Source organism: Musa acuminata, chromosome BXJ3-10 (genome assembly GCF_036884655.1).
Source record: "Musa acuminata AAA Group cultivar baxijiao chromosome BXJ3-10, Cavendish_Baxijiao_AAA, whole genome shotgun sequence".
Lineage (NCBI taxonomy): Eukaryota > Viridiplantae > Streptophyta > Magnoliopsida > Zingiberales > Musaceae > Musa > Musa acuminata.
Window position 1 is genome coordinate 12670716 of NC_088358.1, and position 22815 is coordinate 12693530.

The 22815-nt window shown below is 38.5% G+C and overlaps 1 protein-coding gene across 1 annotated transcript; it reads left to right on the forward strand.

Moving 5' to 3' along the window:
• The first annotated feature begins 1968 nt into the window (after positions 1–1968).
• On the forward strand, positions 1969–4197 carry LOC135650597 (probable trehalose-phosphate phosphatase 6). Its single transcript, XM_065170079.1, has 11 exons — positions 1969–2365; positions 2442–2582; positions 2673–2744; positions 2854–2946; positions 3060–3113; positions 3192–3293; positions 3378–3455; positions 3535–3604; positions 3683–3753; positions 3862–3954; positions 4042–4197. The coding sequence occupies exons 1-11, from the start codon at positions 2096–2098 to the stop codon at positions 4108–4110; spliced, it is 1113 nt and encodes a 370-aa protein (XP_065026151.1). The 5' UTR covers positions 1969–2095; the 3' UTR covers positions 4111–4197.
• Positions 4198–22815: the final 18618 nt, after the last annotated feature.

Genomic DNA, 22815 nt, shown 5'->3' on the forward strand with positions numbered 1-22815 from the left:
AAGTGGAATAGATCAGTAGTTTTGACATCGAGAGCCAAAAGAGACCGAGAACATATATCTTATGATCAGAGGAATTGATGCTCCTATACCATAGATTGGATCTGCTGCTTTGGAAAAGAACATTTGGACAATCAAAATATAACAAAAAAGAATTCCACAAAAGCATTAGGAGGGATTTGATTCTGTGTAGATACAAAAACAGGAGAAGTCATACGAGAAATCAAGGAGAAGGATGGGTATTTTTGTTCAAAAGGGTCGATAAGGAAAACCACTTGTTAGCCCCATGATTACAAGATATGGAGATCTTGAGCGAGTTGAAAAGAGGAGCTCTTTACTCAGCCAACTTGGACAACAAAGAAAAGAAAGCTTGTGAATATGGAATGCTTTTATTGAACTGCATATTTGTGTTCCCTCAAAGCAAAAGAAGCAAGAGATGATGCAGAAAACATGTATGTGACTAAGATGGTGAAGAAAGGAGAATCCATGTTTTGTGTCCAGTCTTAAGAGTGTCTATGCTTGGTGGAAACATATCAAAATGACTGTGATTATGGAAGACAAGTTTCTTGTTCACTTGGGAACACTTGATATCTCCTGCTCGACTAGCTAACTTCTTCATCAAGTAACAAGCAGCACATTTCCTTTCCTAACGTGTGTTATGAATTCAATGTAAACCTAATGCACGTGCTTATAGTGTTACTATTTCAGCAAAATTGTTTACAGGATGCAGAAATTTAGACATAGATTGTGAACATATACAAGCTTGTTAGATGACAAGCAACAGCCAACGAGCCAAAGAAATAGCACAAGAGAAGTGGAGTTGACAGGCTTTCCTTCTTTAGAGATTCTTTCTGGAGGAGGAGGAAGTGGTTATCTTCATGCTTCACTCCACCATAAAGCTAACTTGTCCATTCTCCACTTCTGAGTCACAGAGGCAACCAAGTTGGGATGAAACAGGGGGAGAAAGATGGATAGCTACCACCATGACAGACTTGGGCAGCAAGTTGGTGATAACTACAAGGTCACAAGGGACAGGAATGCCAAGTGATCACTTGGTGAAGATAAGTATTAATAGTGGCAACAAAGGACAGTGCCGGAAATGGTGGGAGGAGGGGAGAGCTCAGAAGAACGTGTCAGGTTTCTGCCATGGGAAAAGCGAAGGTGGATTCTCGGAAGACACGAGTTCCATGGAGCAGACAAGAAAGGAATAGATCAACTTGCACTGTCCCTGCAAGATAGCAGTAGTAGTTTTACACACTCAAGATTACTTGTTCTTCAATTGCATGCGAAGCTACTCAAATAATTCAAAGAATGCATAATCGTCTCGGATTTTACGTACTAAACTAAGAATTAGACAGCCATGCAAAACAATTCATTGACAATTAGAAGCCAACCACTGTGCATGCATAAAAATAACAGTTCATTCCTGTGTGTTATGGAGATCCTCCTGTCTTGTTCTCCAATCACGAATACAATTGAGTGTCTTTGGTTATCAGAAAAGTCGGACGTGTTTATATGTAATTCTCTATAATATATCCAAGAGAACTCGAATTCTTGTCTTGCTCTGCCACAGATACTTAATTGGTGTCTTTATTTGTATCAGAAAAGCTGGGTGCCTTTTATATGTAATCCTCTCAAATAAACAACTTAAGATACTTGCAGCTGCTTGCTTCCTGTAGATTACCATGGGCGTTAAGCTGCAATCATACACAGAGAAATTGATTTAGAATTAAGATCACGATCTTACTATTTTTATAGGCAGAGAAATTTTATTGCCGCTACCCTCGATTGCTTTTGGCGTCCAGGGATTTGCTGCCTCTGTGGGGTCGACGCGTGGGCAGGGCGGCCCGCCGCTGGGCCCCTCTCGATCGCCGACCACCCGGGGCGCGGGGCCTAGACTTCGTCGCTTCGTGTTCTCCCCGCTTCTATAAAGCCACCGTCTCCTGCGTTGCCTATCCCTCGCCAACTCCTTAATCTCAACCACCATCGGTTTAGGGATTGCGCGAAGCCTTCAAGGTCCCATTTTTAGTGGAGGCGAACGAGAAAGATCCAATCTTTCCTCCTCTTCGACCGCCGCTTCCCTCTCTCTCCGCGCGCCATGACGAATCAGAATGTTGTGGTGCAGGCCATCACGGTGGCGGCGGTGGCGAACTCGCCGGCCCTATTCACCTACCCGCCGCCTCGCACTAGCGGCAGCTCTGCCGCGGCCGCCATCCCGAAGAAGTATCTTTCTCCGGTCGATCTTGGCGGAGGCTGGACCAATGGGTGGCTGGAGGTGATGAAAGCTTCCTCTCCTACTCACGCTAAGTCTGCTCTGTTATCCGCGCCAGCCGTAGAGTCCGAACAGGACGAGCAATCTACATGGATTGTAAGTACTGTTAGTTTGTTGGTTTAGCTCAAAAAATTGGGATCTTTTGATGGCTGTGTTATATTTACTTGAGCAGATGCGTCATCCTTCTGCGTTGAGCAAGTTCGAACAGATCACTAGCGCCACCAAGGGGAAGCAAATCGTAATGTTCTTGGACTACGATGGAACGCTCTCGCCCATCGTCGATGATCCCGACTCCGCCTTCATGTCCGATACCGTGAGTTTCCCCTGTTTAGTTTTACTTCTTGCCTGCCACAAGACTGCTAAAAGATGAGATTTTGTTTACTCTAATTGCCAATGGAATCAGATGAGGGCTGCCGTGAAGAAAGTCGCAAGGTTATTTCCCACTGCAATTGTGAGCGGGCGGTGCCGAAGCAGAGTATACATTGAGATCCCACTTCAAGATATAATATATATATATATATATATATATATAAAAGATGCATTGATGCTTCCTCTGCTAACTATTCGATTCTTGTGGTCTGTAGGTATACGAATTTGTAAGATTGACTGAATTATATTACGCTGGAAGCCATGGGATGGACATCAAGGTTCCCAAAGGAACTCGATACACCAAGAAGGTGATACCCCTTATCCTTGTCAGTGCATCAAAGTAAAGAAGATTATCGAACGTCTTCTTTCGTGGTTACCTTTCCTACAAATTAATGCTTTTGTTCCTATTTGTGTGGTTCAGAAGAAAGCTGTTCTCTTTCAACCAGCAAGCGAGTTCCTGCCCTTAATGAATGAGGTTAGTTCCTCTTCCGGGTGTCACTGATCATGTATACCTGAAACATGCAATACTCACCAGCATTCGTTTCTCCTTCAGATTCATAAAGCTCTGTTGGAGACAACCCGATCCATTCCTGGTGCCAAGGTGGAGAACAACAAGTTCTGCGTGTCAGTCCATTTCAGATGTGTAGATGAAAAGGTTAGTGGTGGTCAATACTCCAACACCAACTTCCAATCTCATGTAAACAGTATCTTATGTTTCTTTGGAATGAACCTTCTGCAGTGTTGGGGTGTGCTGGTGGAGCAGGTGGTGTCACTGTTGAAGAGGCACCCCGAATTACGGCTTACTCAAGGGAGAAAGGTGTTGGTTTTGATCCCAATCTATTGGCCACCATTTCCTTGTTGGTGTGACTTATGTTTCTTGTTCATTCCAACAATAGGTGTTAGAAATCCGTCCCACCATTAAATGGGACAAGGGAAAGGCTTTGGAGTTCCTGCTAAAATCACTTGGTAACCCAAATTATTGATTCTTTGAACACAAAGCATCAACTTCCTTGGTCACTCGTCTTACTTCCGCAATCCACACAGGTTTTGCTGACAACAAAAACGTAGTGCCTATTTATATCGGAGATGATCACACCGACGAAGATGCTTTCAAGGTAAGCATTGACATGGACATGGCCATCGCCATCACTGTCTTGACCTTTGAAGGTCTATAAGCCACTCCTGTTAGTAACAACAAAAATATTATGGTATATCTCGGTTAGGTTCTACGTGATAGAGGACAAGGTATTGGAATTCTGGTTTCGGAGTTCCCAAAGGACACGAATGCTTCTTATTCTCTCAAAGAGCCATATGAGGTAATTAACCTGATGGCTTCTATAGTGTATACTACTTCAGTGGTAGGGTGTGAGTTGTTTGATGTGATCTTTTGATGGTGTGTACAGGTGATGGAGTTTCTTCTTCACCTAGTGGAGTGGAAGCGCCACTCATTAAAGGCTCGTTCCGAAGAGTAAATAGGGAAGAGACGCTGCGACTAAAGCTTGGGAGGGTTTGCATTGATGGGAGCTCTATGTTGCCCCTTGTTTAATGGGAGGGGGGGGGGGAGAGAGAGAGAGAGAGAGAGAGAGAGAGAGAGAGAGAGAGAGAGAGAGATTTTATTTATCATGTTAATATAGGAGACCTTTTTCGGTTGGAAAGCACCACAAAATTAGCTTTCTTGTCCCAAATATAAGTAAATTTTGCAAGTGGAATTCTCATGATGAAGGTATATGTAAAATTTTTTTCTCCTAAAATATCGTAAATATTAGTCTTCTTTTACTACAAGAAGCTAAATTTTATTTAATTTTGTATGCAGAGATGCATTAGTTATATAATTTTGATAAGCTTATTATGCTTGATCTTCATATAATATATCATATAAAAAATCGGACAACGATAAGTTTTAGTCAAACTAATCAGATTAAAACATCAATTCAAGTCAAAAACCTAAGTTGTCATATTATGAGGCAAATCTAATATATGTAAATCGATTTTTTCAATTCTTAGTAATGTAAAACTTATTTTAGGATATAAGGCATATCCTTAGGTTGAGTCTTTCTTTCAGTCAATTATATGTGTCTCTTATTGTCTCCTCACCTGAATCAGCATAAAACCTTATGAGAAAAAAACGATTTTTCTTGTGTTTTTGGTTTAGTTAAAGCTTTACATACAGAAACGCAACCATTTGTTCTTTTGTTGAAATTTACCTGGATATCATATTTCAATCTCAAACTTGCTAAGATCACCAGCCTACCTCTATGCTCTCTTGTGAGCTCTAATGGACCAACATGATTCGTTTCATCCTTTGCAGCTGGAAGTTCGATCACTAGATAGCTTATCATCTTCATCCAGACTACAAACATACTTACCAACCAGAACTCCCTCCCCATGAAACCCCATTCAGAAGTTGTTCTATCACAATCAAATATGTTGGACTGTTTACCTGCGCACTATCCTGTTATTCGAAGAAACAACTGATATTTTACCTCCAGCTGTCTTCGTATCAGGCTAAAGACCGGGGAAGCTTGTACTGATAAGAAAGCTTCCACCACCTTGAGGAATGGCTAAGTTATTACACATGAAGACCGTTGCATTGCACTTAAATTTAGTCTAAGACTGGTTTTGTTATTGAGACCGTCCTTCATATTTCCATCTCCATGTAAATAAAGCAGACCAATGTAGAATGCTCGGGGAGAACACGAATGCTGTTTTGATTGGATACTAAGCTTTGCAGAAAATGGTGGCTCTTGATCAGTCAGACATCAAATTCAACTCAAAATTTTAAATTATTAGATGATTCAAAAACCTAAATTGCTAGATTATGGACTAGAGATATATGTCATCTAGACTAGAGATATATGCCATCTAATTCTTCCCACATTTATCGATGTGAGATTATTATCTTAGTTCTCAATTTTTTTATCTCTCATCACACATAAATATTTTCTAATATTTTTACTCTATTCATGTGTGTCTCAATCATCTCACCCTTACTCGTAATGGTAGGTGGTTCGATTAGCTTTATTCATAATCATATTTTTATCAATGGTGTGTTAACTATTTGGTATGACTAATTTTAACTTTATCTATACCATAAATTCGTTATCAATCTCATCCTGGTTCGAATATGTTTTGCTTTCTCTATTTATTTTTTTAATCATCTTTTTTTTTAATCAAATTATTTATGATGTTAGATTATAGACTAGGCTTAAATATATATTAATTTTAACTAATTTGACTAATTCATTATTAGTAGATTTCTAACAATAAGCATGCTTAAAAACTTATCTTCCTTGCAAAAAGAAAACATCACCGCCTCACTTGTGTTCTAAAACATCATATCACCAATCCGCATGGCCTACCTTCCATCTTTGTCAGTCCCATCTGGAAAAAGGGGTGGAATCTCAGCCAACACATAAGGTCTCTTGTACTTAGAACGTGACTTTGAGTGCATCTCCAAGTAGGTCATGAGAGAGAAGCCAGTCCATGTTTGGCGAGGAGTTTGATTCCACTTCAGTACTGACGGTTGACTTTTGAGGGCACCCGGAGTGCAACATGTATGCAAGCAATCTGGGCATGCGTTTCGCTTCTTTTTAGCAGTTTATAAAGTTGATAACACTACGTTGAGCTTATCATTGGGTGCTCCGAGGTCATCAAATAAGGTAAACCCATAATTGAACCTATCATTGATGGGAGAGTGCACCCCGTATGATGAAGTAGCCCACAAAGAACACTACTAATCATGTACCCATCAACATCCATGAGATTAAATAATTTTTTTCTTATCACTTATATGTGTCTTAAGATATATTTAACCTAATTAAGTATATATTCTTTGAATCAACATAAATCAGTCACCATGTCAATTCAGGGTATCCATGAAAATTGTAATTGCCAATCACGAACTAAGATTTGGTTAGTGGTCAGTCCCTGGGACTAAATAGTTTTAAGAATGATTTTTTGACATCATGAGTGTATATTATTGACCCATGAAATATTGCTAGAAACAGCAAAAATCCTGCTTTCATAATCTCATGTTCAACTAAATCTCCAGTGGACTGCATTTGACATCAATGAATTTTTTCATCCTTTTCAAACTAACTTTGCTATTAGAAGAAAAAAGCATTTGATATTAGAAGAAATGTTGCCTGCATTTAGAGTTTGGACCATCTTAAGGTTTTTCTTTGAGTTTGTAATGCTTAATTACAACTATTTTTTTAATCCACCCTATAATATTCTTACTGGTTAAAGTTGTCATCTCATGTATTAGATTAGGATGTAATTTCTGTATGTTATGAGCTTGAACAAGCTTATTGGTACTTATAAGATCTTATGATCTAAGTCACAAGCCTTAGTGCTTATAAAAGAACTCTTATTAGTTTAGGAGTAAAAACATAGTTTAATGGATTTGTACCTTTATTCTTTGATAAGTCTTATGATGTGAGCTCAATGATTGGTCGGTCTTGATGGTTATAGAGAGATATACTTTGCGTAGTAGTGAGAGAAAGCCTTAGGGCACGAGGGTCACCTTGTTGGCCCCTGACTCGTCTCTCCCTGCTTGAGCTGCTTGTTCTCAGGACTCGCCTAGCTCTTTAACTTTGACTGTAGCTTTGCGAGCTTCTATGCTGGTGCCAGCTTCTCCAAGTGTCATTGTTGGTAAGAAGATGGTTGGTAATATCAAATCTACCTCTGGTGAGAAGGTGATCTCTCCTTCCCTTGTTGCGTCCACTGTTTGTGTATGGTAAGTCAGAGGTTTGCCCCTCTTTGTCCTACTACTTCCTAGAATGGTCCCCCGATCATAGGTTCTCCTCAGAGAGCATCTTGGGTTTAAATAATTTCTAACTCGTTTTCTCGTGCCTCTTTAGATTCTTTCTTATCGTCTTTTGTATTTGATAAAAACAAACATTCTACTATGAATTTTGTTGAGTTCCATAACAAATCTCTTGATTCTTGGTGTGCGTCTCGGCAGTTCAACCTTTTGCATAGATTGTTTTATAAAAACTCTCTTTTGGAGGTAGTGTATTTGATCGTTCATATCGAAAACTCATATCAAAAATTTGAGCGTAAAATTCATATAAAAAAATATGATTAACTAAATATAAAAAATTTATATCGAAGACTTTAATGCTTGATCGTAAAATTCATATAAAAAATATGATTAACCAAATATTGAGTACTAAGTAAAGTTTACGAGTAAAGTGATTAATAATAAGTAAGCAATTATAAACAAAAGTCACAAGATAAGAAATGCAAACTAATTTATAGTGGTTTAGTCTTCTTAACCTACATCCATTACCGATTTCTCTTCTCTCGAGGTCATTGACTTTTACTAACGGTCTTCTTTCTAATGAACAAAAATCAAGTACCCTTACTATAGCTTTTCTCCTTTTTACAGGCCTAAGAGAGGACTTCCATACTCACTTTTTTACAAGATATCTCTCACTTCTTATAACTTAGTATCACAACTAAATTCAAAAGGGAGGAAGAGACTTAAATAATGCTCAAAGAGAAAGTTGTTGAATTTCATATTTTGATAATGAAATTAATTGATAAATTATTATTCTAATCCATATGTTGAGAAGAGTGTTGCAGGATTAACTACGATAATGAATAAGATATAAAGCAGATGTTGGGCTAGATTCAAAGATCGGATGATACGTCGAATATTCGGATGATGTGTCGAAAGCTCGCCGAGAGTTCATCGGGAGCTTATCGAGAGTTTGTCGGGAGTTCGTCAAGAGTTCGTCGAGAGTTCACTGAGAGTTCATCGTGAGTTCACTGAGAGTTCATTAGGAGTTTGCTAAGAATTCATCAGGAGTTCACCAAAAGCTTGCCGAGAGTTCACCAGAAGTTTATCGAGACTTCACCGAAAGAACAATTGATATACCATACAAAGATTACTTAGTTAATACCTTAACTGTCATAGTTAGAACTTAGATTGAGTTAGGATTGAGAGGTAATTCTACTAACTCAGTTAGGGGCCAACTGGGCCCAAAACAGGGCTGAGTTGGCCGAATAGAAGGCCCACTCGACCACTTAGAGCCACGCCAGGCGGTGGCACCGCCCAGGGTGGGCGGTGGAACCGCTTGAGGCTCAGTCTCCTAGGTGGTCTAGTTGGTGGTACCATCGACAGTTAATGCTGCCAAGTGATGACACCACCAGAGCACAGTCTCCAAGGCTCTATCAAGTGGTAGTATCGCCAGACTGGGCGGTGGTACCGCCCAATGTCAGAGTGTTAGGTGGTGGTATCGCCCAGTACTGATGGTGGTATCACCAGTATCCTAGAAACCTAGGATGAGATACTTTTTGACTCCAATTTTGATACCATTAGGGCCTATAAATACCCCATTCTTTTTTGTATGAAGAAAAAAAAAAGTATGAACAAAATAAGTGTTGGGGTATGAAAGTGTTATGAAATTACTAAGTGTCCTCCTCCTCTCTTTCTAAGTCTTGTGATCATTCAAGTGAGGTGTGAGGTTTGTAAGGATTGCCTCCTAAACCTGAAAAGGAGAAAGTGTTGTAAAAAGGTAGTTGGTCTTCCCCCATTAAGTAAAACAATTAGTGGATGCCGGTGACCTCGATGGCGGAGGAATCGGAAGTGGACGAAGGTCACAACGATCGAACCACTATAAATCTGGTGTGTTATTTCCTTAATTTACTTCAACTCGACATCTTCTTGATACAATTTCTTCATTACTTTTTTTATCAAATCGAAAAGATTTAGAATCGAAACCGTAATTTTTATCATTGTACTAATTCACCCCCCCCTCTTAGAGCTATATTGATCATAATACTTGGTATCAGAGCGAGGTTATTCTCAATTTAGTTTAAAACCCAAGAGAGATGGCTTTTGCCGATGATTATGAGAGTTATTCTATCACACATTCTCTCATGTTCAATGGAACAGATTACATATATTAAAAAACTAGAATAAGGATTTTCTTGATTTATATGGATTTCGAGTTATGGAATATAATTGAAAATGAATTTCAAAAGTCTTTTCTTCTAATGAACGATTGGAATGATTGGGAAAAGAAGACTTTCTCTTTGAACGCCAAAGCTATGAATACTTTATTTTGTGCTTTGGATAAAAATGAATTCAATCAAATTTCTATTTGCGAAATGACTTATGACATTTGGCATACACTTGAAATTACACACGAAGGCATAAGTAGGGTTAATGAGTCAAAAATCAATCTTTTGGTTCATAGTTATGAATTGTTTCACATGAAACCAAGCAAGACCATTGGAGACATGTACACCCGGCTTACGGATGTCATCAATGGTCTAAAAGCACTTGATAAAAGTTTTTCTAATTTTGAACTCATTAACAAGATATTAAGATCCCTTCTAAAGAGTTGGGATCCTAAAGTAATCACAATTCAAGAAGCCAAAGATTTGAACAACTTTCCACTCGAAGAACTTATCGGGTCTTTGATGACCTATGAAATGACATGCAATGCACATGAAGAACTTGAGAACAACCTTTCAAAGAATAGAAAGAATTTGACACTTAGAACTCAAGAAGACCAAAAACTCAAGTGATGATGATGATGATGATGATGACTTGACACTTCTAACAAGAAAATTTAAAGAATTCATGAAAAAGAACAAAACTAAACATGACATTAAAAATAAAAATGAACTTAAAAAGGACCAAATAATTTGCTACGAATGTAAGAAGCCGAAGTACTTCAAAATTGAATGTCCCCAAGTGAAGAAGAAGTAACCGAAGAAGAAGAAAGTGCTAAAAGCTACTTGAGACGATTCAAGCACATTTGAAGATGAGGAGCCAACCAACAAAGAAGTTGCTAACTACATTTTAATGATACTTGGCGACGAGGTAAGTAACTCAATCGAAGCCCATTTATCCTTTGATGAATTGTTGAATGCTTTTCATGATTTATTTGATGAATATAAATTAGTTAGTAGAAAGTATAAATTATTAAAAAAGGAGCATGCCTCTCTTGTTAGTGAATTCAATAGATTAAATATTAAGTATGATAATGAAATATTGCCTCCTTGTACAAAATGTGAAGAATTAGAGATATTTAAAAAGAAAAATTTGCTACTACATGAAACCTTAAAAAAAATTAAAATAGGAAGTAAATCTTTAAACATGATCCTTGCAAAAAGGGATCATGTTCATAGAAGAGATGAAATTGGCTTTATGAGTAACACTCACCAAAAGCCAACCATCTTTGTTAAAGGTCCAACTTTGCATGTTTCACCTTGAAACAAATGCAACTTTTATTACAAATTTAGACATTATACTCATAAATATCCATTTAAGAGGTATAGTCTATATAAGTTAATTTGGGTCCCTAAAGGAACCATAAATGACTCAATGCAAAATGATAAGACACTAAAGGTTAAATGGGTACATAAAAGAAAATCACCTTTCTTTTATATATATTTACAATCACAAGCTAGGAGCAAAAGATGATACCTTGATATGGATGCTCAAGGCACATGACCGAAGATCCAACTCAATTCTCTAAACTCACTAGCCAAGACGAAGGGTTTGTCACCTTCGGAGATAACAACAGAGGTAAAATCATTGGCAATAGAACTATAGGTAACAAATCAAACCTCTTGATTGAAGATATGTTATTAGTAGATGGTTTAAATCATAATATTCTAAGATGAGTCAATTGTGTGATAGAGGATATATCATAAGATTTGAATCTAATGCTTGCATTATTGAGAGACCACATAAAAATACATCTATGATTGCCTTAAAACATAATAACGTGTATACTATTTGTTAGTAATGGGTTCGGCACTAAGAGGGGGGGTGAATTAGTGCAGCGGTAAAATCACGTCTTAAAAAATGTTTCGTTTCGATAAAATCGATTTTGTAAAGATAGCTTGAAAGCGTACGGAAAAGTATTGAAGGCAGTAAGCTATTAAAGAGGTTTGCAGTAAGGATAAATTGCTCAAAGTAAAATGCAAACTAATTTATAGTAGTTCGGTCGTCATGACCTATATCCACTCCTCCGATTCCTCTTTTGTCGAGGCTACCGGCATCCACTATCGATTTTCCTTTAATAGGCAAAGATCAACCTCTTTCTTACACCTCTCTTCTCCTTTTACCGGATTTATGAGATAACCCTTACAAGCACTCACTCCTCTCTTACAAAATTCTAAACTTAGAGTGGAGGGAATTTTTAAAGAGATTGCAATAGTGCTTCTTCACTTTTAAACTCTCTGTGCTTGTGTCTTTTAACCAGGGATGAGATGGGTATTTATAGGCTTCAAGTTGATTCAAACTTAGAGCCTAAAAACATCTCATCCTGGGTTTTCTAGGCACGGGCGGTACCACTACTTGCATTTGGCGATACTATCGCTAGTGTCAGTTTGACACTAACACTGCGTTGGGTGGTACCACCGCCCAATCTAGCGGTACCACTGCCTGACACTGGGTGGTACCATTGCCTGACACTGGGTGGTACCACCGCCTGTAGCCTCTCGGAGGCTGTGTCTGGGCAGTACCACCACCTAGACCGGTGGTACCACTGCCCAGACTAGCGGTACCACCGCCTGACACAGTCTCGGAGACTATGCCACGACGGTGTCACCTCTTGGGGCACTGTTTGGGCCTCTCATTGGACCCAACATAGTCTTTACATGGGCCCAACTGGCCCCTAATTGGGTTGGCCCAAATCCAATCCCAATTACGTGCTAACTATGAAATCTAAGGCATACTTAAGCTAAACAAGTCCTTAGGTCTTGGTTTCTTCCGGCGAGCTTTTGGCGATCTTTTGATGAACTTCCGACAATCTCTTGGCAATCTCTTGGCTCTTAGACTTCACAATGATCTTCTTGGTGAGTTCCGATGAGCTTCGCTAGCAAGCTCCGGGATTTCTCGGCAGAACTTCCGACGAACTCTCGAACTCCCAACGAAATCACATCCTTGACTCTAGGACTTCATTTTGCTTTATACTTTGCCATCGTAGTTAATCCTACACATATAAAAAATATACTTTGATCTAGACAATTAATACTAAGCATTAATCACGTTGTCTGGCATGTCATTGGTCCCTCGACGCTTCATCTGATTCTTCGGTGCATCGTCCTCTCTTGCGGCCTATTGCCCAGTCGGTCAGTTGACTCCGCAACTTTGATATCCTTAGCGCAATATCTGCTCTTCTTCGCCCGATGCCCGAATCTATGGCCTCAAGCCTTCTGTCGATACGTCTACTGATCCTCCGGCTCGATGTCCAATCTTCTGACATGTTCCATCGACCCAACATGATTCTTCTTGTTTTAATTGTCTCATCCTGATCGAAGCATCCTGTGTCACTCAAAACGCATATTAAATCATAAACACTTATTAATTAGTTTTAGTATCAAAATTCGAGATTCAATAATCTCCTCCTTTTTGATGATGACAACAAATTGATGATGGAGTTAACCTTAACTCTCGGAGTTTAAACAAACTCCCCCTATCAATATGCCATATTGATAGAACATTGAATTCAAGTCATTGCAAATTTCATTATGAATATTTGCAACACTTCATCATGCATAATATGATCATACTTCTCCCCTTTTGTCATCAACAAAAAGGAGAAGTGTATCTTTTATGTGTTTGGAATAAAGTTCAATATATTGCATCATAAATCTCCAGCTTTATCATTATGCAAGCTAGCAAAAATTTTACAACATTTTAGAACATGAAAGCTAGCAATTTTGAGATGTTCAAGAAAGCAACCCTTGCTTCTTGAAATATGCAAGTTTGTAAATTTTGCTAGGTGTGCAAGTTTAGCATATTTTACTTCTTGAGATAGGCAAGATAGAAATTTTTGTGATGTTCAATATAGCAAGTTCTTTCTTCTCTTTTGATAAGTACGAATTTTGCTTTCTTTGCAATGCGTAAGTTAGCAATTTTTGCTTTCTTCTTGTATTGTACAAGCTAGCATCTTTTATCTCCTCCTTTGTTATTGTCAAAAAGAAGGGAAGACCCTTTACATCAATTTTCAAATTATGACAAAGGTAAGGTAACAAAGATGAAAAATCAAGTCGTGAATATCAAAATAATTTTTCATCATGAATATTTCATTATTGCATGCATCAAAATAATATCATGAGTATTTCATGCATTCATATCATCATATGAAGAATATAAAAAAGAACTTGGTGATGAGATATACTTCATAAATTCAAAGAATTTTACATAATAAAATTCAAGTCATAAACCTTAAAAGATGTCATGAGAGAACACATAAACAATCTTGATTCATGTATAATATCTCTCAATTCATTATGAATCATAAAAATTATAATTAAAAAAAATCATGATTCATTTGGACAAAAAGATTATCGATTCATGCATTTGAATAAATATTTTTAAATCATCACTTCAACTCATCATGCATAATTTCAACATGTAAAATCATTAAACATGATACAATCATTTATTTTCAAAACATTTACCATTATTTTAAACTCATTCAATTTATCAAATTAACACAATATCATGAGTATTTCATGATTTCATACAATCACATGAAGGGATAACAAGAAAAATTGGTGATGAGATATACAAATCATGAAGACAAATTGTGAATATTAAGAGACATATGATGATTCTTTTTAGATAACTCAAATAGTAAAAAGAAAGAATCATAGTAAACAACCTTGATTTATAAAAAAAATATTTAGGTAATAATTATGAGAAATCAAGAAAAACCGTGATTCATTTTAACAAATCTCCTCTTAAATAAATAACATAAAGAATTATTAGAAGATCATGAAAAATCTTGATTCATATAAAAGATTTCATGAGAAATTATGATTTCGATAAAACTCATTCAAAGTCATCAAATCATTTTCATAGTCCAAGAGATTCACAAAAGCATAATATACATGGATTCATTAATCTTTTATCAAAAAATCAATAAGATAGAGATATTTCATCTTAAGTTATTGGTTTCATACAAGTATGCGTTTATCTTTTTATTGCACATAAAAACATGCATCAACTTTTAGGATCGAAAAATAAATTTCATCATAAAAACCATCTAAGACCAATAAATCACAAAAATCATCATGTATAACTTAAAAATCTCATGCATAAAATCATCAATCATGGTATCAAAATATTTAATATTTTTATTATATCATTATGCATTATTAAATATACAATCATCAAGCATGACACTTACACTATTTTATATAAGCATGCATTTTTCATTTATGCCAAATCAAAACATACATTTTTCAAGAAAAATAATTATTCTAAACTAAATTAAAAGTAACTCATGAAAAGCATTATGTAATTTCGAAATAAATCAAAGGCATTTTGATTACCTCATCGTCAAAAGCCGTTAAGGCATAGTTTGTCACCTCGCCTTTGTTGATTTTCTCCTCATCTTCGGAGGAGCTTGATTCATCCTAAAGTGCTTCCTTCTTCTTGTGTTCATAGCAAGTAGTTACGTTCTTTTTACTTTGGTTCTTTAACTTTTGTTTCATGAACTTTTTAAATTTCATGAGGAGTTCAAGTTCACCATCACTTGAGCTTATGCTCGAGTGATCTTCAATTGTTCTAAGTCCCAAATCCTTCATGTTCTTTGGAATGTTGTTCTTGGGTTCTTCACGAGCATTGCACGTCAATTCATAGGTCATTAAAGACCATATTAATTCTTTAATCGAAAAGGTATTCAAATTTTTTGATTCTTGAATTACCATTACTTTTGAATCTCAATTCTTATTAAGAGAACGTAAAATTTTGTTTACAAGTTCAAAATCCGAAAAACTTCTACCAAGTGCTTTTAAACCATTGACGATATCCGTAAAATGGGTGTACATGTCTCCAATGGTTTTGCTTGGTTTCATATGAAACAGTTCAAAATCGTGCATCAAAAAATTAACTTTAAAATCCTTAACATTACTTGTACCTTCGTATGTGGTTTCAAGAATATGCCAAATATCAAAAACTATTTCACACAAAGAAACCCGATTGAATTCATTTTTATCTAAGGCGCAAAATAAAGCATTCATAGCTCTAGCATTTAAAGAAAATGTCTTCTTTTCAAAATCATTCTAATCATTCATTGGAAGAGAAGACCTTTAAAATATGTTTTCGACCATATTCCATAAATTTAAATCAATAGAAAGCAAGAAAACTCTCATTCGAGTTTTCCAATAAGTGTAGTCCGTCCCATTGAAAAAGGGAGGACGAATGAGAGAAAGTCTCTCTTGAAAGCCAAGAAAAGCCATTTCTCTTGGGTGTTAAACCAAATGAGAAATCATGAGGCTCTGATACTAATTGTTAGGAATGGGTTCGGCACTAAGAGGGGGGGTGAATTAGGGCAGCGATAAAATCACGTCTTAAAAAATGTTTCGTTTCGATAAAATTGGTTTCGTAAAGATAGCTTGAAAGCATATGAAAAAGTATTAAAGGTAGTAAGCTATAAAGAGGTTTGCAGTAAGGATAAATTGCTCAAAGTAAAATACAAACCGATTTATAGTGGTTCGATCGTCGTGACCTACATCTACTCCTCCAATTCCTCTTCTGTCAAGGCTACCGACATCCACTATCGATCTTTCTTTAATAGGTGAATATTAACCTCCTTCTTACACCCCTCTTCTCCTTTTACTGGGTTTAGGAGACAACCCTTACAAGCACTCATTCCTCTCTTATAGAATTCTAAACTTAGAGTGGAGGAGGGAATTTCTAAAGAGGTTACAGCAGCATATCTTCACTTTTAAACTCTTTGTGCTTGTGTTTTTTAACTAGGGATGAGAGGGGTATTTATAGGCTTCAAGTTAATTCAAACTTGAAGCCTAAAAACATCTCATCCTGGGTTTCCCGGGCATGGGCGGTACCACCACCTACGCTGGGCGGTACCACCACCCAGTCTGGCGGTACCACCGCTTGACACTGGGCGGTACCACCGCTTGTAGCCTCTCGGAGGCTATGTCTAGGTGGTACCAGCACCCAGACTGGTGGTACCACTACTTGACACAGTCTCGGAGACTGTGCCACGACGGTGTCACCTCTTGGGGCACTGTTTAGTCCTCTCATTGGGCCCAACACAATTCTTACATGGGCCCAACTAGCCCCTAATTGGGTTGGGCCAAATCTAATCCCAATTACGTGCTAACTACGAAATCTAAGGCATACTTAAACTAAACAAGTCCCTAGGTCTTGGTTTCTTCCGACGAGCTTCCGACGATCTTTCGGCGAACTTCCGACAATCTCTCGGTAATATTCTAGCGAACTCTCAGCAAGCTCCTGGACTTCACGATGATCTTTTTGGCAAGTTCCGACGAGCTTCTCTGGCAAGCTCCGGGACTTCTCCACAGAACTTTCGACGAACGTCCAGACTTTCGATGAACTCTCGAACTCCCAACGAAATCGCGTCCTTGACTTTGGGACTTCATTTTGCCTCATGCCTTGCTATCGTAGTTAATCCTACACATGTAAAAAATATACTTCGATCTAGACAATTAATACTAAGAATTAATCACGTTGTCCAGTATGTCATTGGTCCCTCGACGCTTCGTCCGATTCTTCGGTCATCGTCCTCTCTTGTGGCCTATTGCCCAATCGGCCAGTTGACTCCATAACTCCGATATCCTTGGCGCAATATCCGCTCTTCTTGCCCGATGCCCGAATCCATAGCCTGAAGCCTTCTATCGATACGTCAACCGATCCTCCGGCTCGACATCCAATCTTCTGACATGTTCCACCGGCCCAACATGATTCTTGCTGCTTTAATTGTCTCATCTTGATTGAAGCATCCTACGTCACTCAAAACGTAAATCAAATCATAAATACTTATCAATTGGTTTCATCATCAAAATTCGAGATTCAACACTATTGACATTGACAATCTTTGTAATGAAATGTGCTTTTCGGCTTTAAGCGATGATGCTTGACTTTAGCATAGGAGGTTAGGTCATGATAGCATGAAATTAATCTTCGAAATTTCATCTAAAGAACTAGTAAGAGGAATCCCTAGTATCAAGTTTGTCAAAGACAAAGTATGTGATGCATGTCAACTAGGAAAGCAAATAATAGGTAGTTACGAGTCAAACAATCGAATAAGCATCTCTAGACCATTGCAATTGATCCATATGGATTTATTTGGACCAATTGATACAATAAGTCTAGGAGGTAGTAAATGTTAGGATCGAGTTGGCACTAAGAGGGGGGGGGGGGGGGGCGAGGGAATTAGTGCAGCGGATAAAAATATCGATTTGAAAAACTTTCATTCGATGAAAACCAGAATAGTAAAGATGCTTGACTTGAAAACGTACGAAAGCATAGTGAAAGTAAGAATTCAGTTTGCAATTAAAGGTAAATAGCAAGAAGTAAATGTAAACTAGATTTTTATAGTAGTTTGGTCGTCGTGACCTGCATCCACTCCGCTGATTCCTCTTCCGTCAATGCCACCGGCATCCACTAACGATCTTCTTTCAATAGGCGAAGATCTGATGGGAAATCTTGGGGACGACATCACATGCGCAGCGGAAGAACAAGAAAAATAAAATCCCCTATTCCCAAAGAGATGTTCGTCGTCGTGCAAAGATTGGTGCGCAAAATCCACGAAACTTAAAAACTACGTATAGGGTAGATTGTGTTACCTAGGGAGATTGTATATTCCTGTTTCCTTGCAGATCCTTAGGAGAGGGTGAAGGAGGTCAAGCGTTCTCCTCTCTAGCAGTAATCCACATAGTAGGGCTGCGACGACGCTCCTCAAAACTCCAAGCCTGCTCTGAGGTTGAGAGGGGAAGGAGAATAGGAGAGGCTAGCAAAGGCTCTAGCCTATGAGGCTCTGAATCCCTCCTATTTATAGAGGTCCATGTCAAACCATAATGGATCCTCCCCTAGTGGGTATTGGATTTGCATCCAATAACCCAAGCCTTTTAGATTAGTGTATCTCTATCCAATAATCTCTCATGGGCTCTTATTGGATCTCGTCCATGGGATCCAATAATTCAGAGGGTTATTGGATATCCAATAAGACAAGGGCTTTGTCGGATATCTCATATCTGAACATCTACTCATCGCAATGCCTACCATATGTGTGTGACCCTCTAGGCCCAATATCGAGCTGGCCATGAGTCATACCTATCAGAACTCCTTCTAACTCAATAAATTATTATCTCTGTAATAATTCACTTAACTCATCGACTACAGACATACTAGGCCACTACGCCGTAGTCCCCAAATGATACAGGGGAATCTAATCTATTGGACCTGTCTATCCTCAATTATTGTGTACCTATAGTCCCTCATCCATCTAATATCCCAGAGACCGTATATCGAGCATTGTGCTGTCAGACCATACGGTTTTTACTCGAGTCTCGCTCTAATCGGATTCTCTCGGAGAACTCTTTCTCTCTCAACCCGAATGACCTTGGCTAGGGATTTGTCTAAGCAAGAACACATAGGATATTCCTCTCATGACGCTGAGAGTGGATGATCCTCTATTGACACTCAATAGCCCTCGTAAGGTCGACTACCACTCCCAATGACTAGCTGTACTAGATCCGGGATAGCCAAACCTATAAGTCTGGTATCAAAGAGTGGAGCACTCATACAGGATATCCTTGGCGTCTCAAGTTTAAGGACTCGATACACCACTAGGACTACGGAATCACTGTCTGACAATAAGGCATCATCAACCATCCAGCATTCCGTAAGCGGATCAATCAGTGGACTCATTCTCCAATGAGCACCTATACTTTATCCCTAGTGTCCCTACACGAGTAGCTATGAGACCAGCTGCATCCATCATATAGATGAGTATACAACACACCAGTCTGTCCGGTTATCACGATGTCCCTCTCGAGTAACCTATGACTAGGATTATTTAGGATATGTGTTTAAAGGTGAATCTATCTCATTATCGTGATCTCATCACGATCCGATTCCCATTGCACAAATCTAAGTACATCATAATATATATATGCACATATACAATAGTTATAAAGTGATATATGCCAAAATATAATAAGCAAAAGGATTCTGTATCAAGTCACACGTGCCATCACTCACGTGATTGACTTGCTGGGCATCTATGACTAGCAATCTCTCACTTGACCTAAAGCCAATCACCTATGTGTTTGATCCCCATCAGACCCCTGTGACGCTCAAAGATAATCTGAGACAATGACTTTGTTAGTGGATCTGCAATGTTATCTTCGGATGGAACTCTTTCCACTGCAACATCTCCTCGGGTTACGATCTCTCTGATAAGGTGGAACCTCCTCAGAACATGCTTAGATTTCTGATGAGAACTAGGTTCCTTCGCTGAGCAATCGCCCCGTTGTTGTCGCAATATAAGGAGATCGACTCCTCGCTACCCGGCACAACTCCCAATTCTGTGATGAACTTCTTCACTCAAACTCCCTCCTTCGCTGCATTTGATGCAGCAATGTACTCTGCCTCTGTGGTCGAGTCAGTAGTAGTCTCTTGCTTGGAACTCTTCCAGCACACTGCTCCTCCATTCAAGGTGTATACATACCCTGAATTTGACTTACTATCATTGGCATCAGACTAAAAACTTGAGTCTGTGTAGCCTTCAACCTTAAGGCTATTACCTTCATATACTAGTAAAAGATCCTTAGTCCTTCTCAAGTACTTAAAGGATATACTTTACTGCTTTTCAGTGCTCCAAGCATGGATTCGCCTGACACCTGCTCGTGACACTCAGAGCATGTGCTATATCAGGCCTAGTATATAGCATGACATACATGATAGACCCTATTGCTGAGGCATAAGGTATCATATCCATGTTCGCCCATTCTTTTGGAGTCTTTGGGGATATACTCGTAGAAAGCGATATCCTATGTCTCATCGGTATGAGACATCTCTTGGAATTTTTCATGCTAAACCTTTTGATAATAGTTTTTATGTACATGGACTGGGACAAGCCAAGCATCCTTTTAGATCTATCTCTATAGATTCGAATCCCCAAGATATAGGATGCTTCCCCTAAGTCCTTCATGGAGAAGTATCTAGATAACCAAGACTTTACTGTGAATAGCATTCCTACGTCATTCCCAATGATCAGGATGTCATCCACATATAACTCCAAAAAGGTGATAGCGCTCTCACTTACCTTCTTGTACACACAAGGCTCATCTTCGTTCTTAACGAAGTCATAAGATCTAATTGCCTCATCAAATCTTATGTTCCAACTTCGGGAAGCTTGCTTTAGTCCATAAATGATCTAAACAAACTACACACCTTATTTGGGTAGTTCTTGGACACGAATTCCTCAGGTTGCATTATATACACCTCCTCCTCGAGGTTCCCATTGAGGAATGCAGTTTTCACATCCATCTGTCAGATCTCATAATCATAGTGTGCTGCAATAGCCAATAGAATTCTGATGGATTTCAACATTGCTACGGGCAAGAAGGTTTTGTCGTAGTCAACACCTTGCATTTGACGATACCCCTTAGCCACTAGCCTTGCTTTATAGGTCTTTATCTTTCCATCTACTCCGATCTTTTTTTTAAAGATTCACTTACAACCGATGGGTACAATACCTTCGGGCGTATCAACTAGGTTCCAAACCTTGTTGGAGTACATAGAATTCATCTCAGAATTTATGGCTTCTTGCCACTTCCCGGAGTCTATACTCATAATAGCCTCCTCGTAGGTCTGAGGATCAATATCCTCAATATCCTCTCCTCTAATATGTCCCACATATCTCTCAGGAGGATGGGATACTCTATCAAACCTACGTAAAGTTGAAACTTGTGTATTAGGTACCTGAACATACTCAGAGATGTAGAGTAGTGCTTGAGCTTGGTTCTCCAACCTCGCTCAACTCTATCATTCTCCCACTATCTCCGCCAAGAATGTGTTCCTTCTCGAGGAACACTGCTCTCTTAGCTACAAAGACCTTTTGGTCCTCGAGATGATAGAAATAATACCCACAAGTTAACTTGGGGTATCTCATAAATTTGCATCACTTTGTCCTTAATTCTAACTTATCGGGGTTGTATCTTTTAACATGGGCAAGGCAGCCTCAAATCATAACAACCTTAAGATTAGACTTCTTCCCTGTCAGTGGCGGTGCCACCGCTTGTCAGTATCTGACACTGACAATGTACTAGCGGTGCCACCGCTCAGTCTGGCGGTCCCATCGCCAGACCCTTCGGTTTATAGGTTGGGCTTTAAGTTCAGCCCAAACCAAGTCTAATTTTGGGCCCAGTTGGCCCCTAACCAGGATATAGGATTATCTTTTAATCATAATCCTAATTACATGTGAACTACATAACTAAAACATCCCAAGCAAGTTTTCAACCGTGAACGTCAAGTCTTGTTCTGACGAGCTTTCCGACGAACTTCCGGCGGACTTCCGATATGCCCTCGGATTTCTTCCGATGGACTCCAACAGGCTCCCGATCTTGTGACGACTTCAACGAGTAGCCGAGCCTTCTCGGTGATCTCCACGAACCTTCGACGATCTCTTCAGCGAACTTCTGAAAATTCCGACAAGTTCCTGATTTCTTCTCGGTTGGTTCCGGTAGCATCTCCGACGATTCTTCTGACTCTTAAACGTCCGTCGAACTTGACTCCGGTATTCTTGCTTTATTTTTCTGGTTATTGTAGTTAATCCTGCACACTTAACTCAATAATATGGATTAGATCAATTAACCCATCAATTGATTTTATCATCAAAATCCGAGATTCAATAATCTCCCCATTTTTGATGATGACAATCAATTGATGACGGAGTTAAACGTAACTCCCCCTATCTATATGCCATATTATGGGAAGATAAAAACACTTGAATTCCATCCCATTGAATTCAAACATAAACCGATAAGTTCTATCCGTTGAACTTATCGTTATTCTCATTAAGCAATAGTAAATACGAAACTTCGATGAAAATCATTTTCAAGTCGAATGATAAGGGACGATTTTTACTACGATAGGAGATAAAGATTTTTAACATGAATTTCATGATATAGATGTAAGGCATGCTTTCAATATAATCAATCAATCTTGCGATATTCTCAAAGATTTTGCAAGGCATATAAGACATTCGTATCACACAAGCTTTTGTAATTCATATAAGTCATGCTATCAAAATGGTACAAGTCATCACTTTTCTCCCCCTTTGTCATCAACAAAAAGGAGATGAGACTTTGAAGCACACAATTTGTGATCATAAAATCAGTAAGATTAATCATTCAAATCTGCC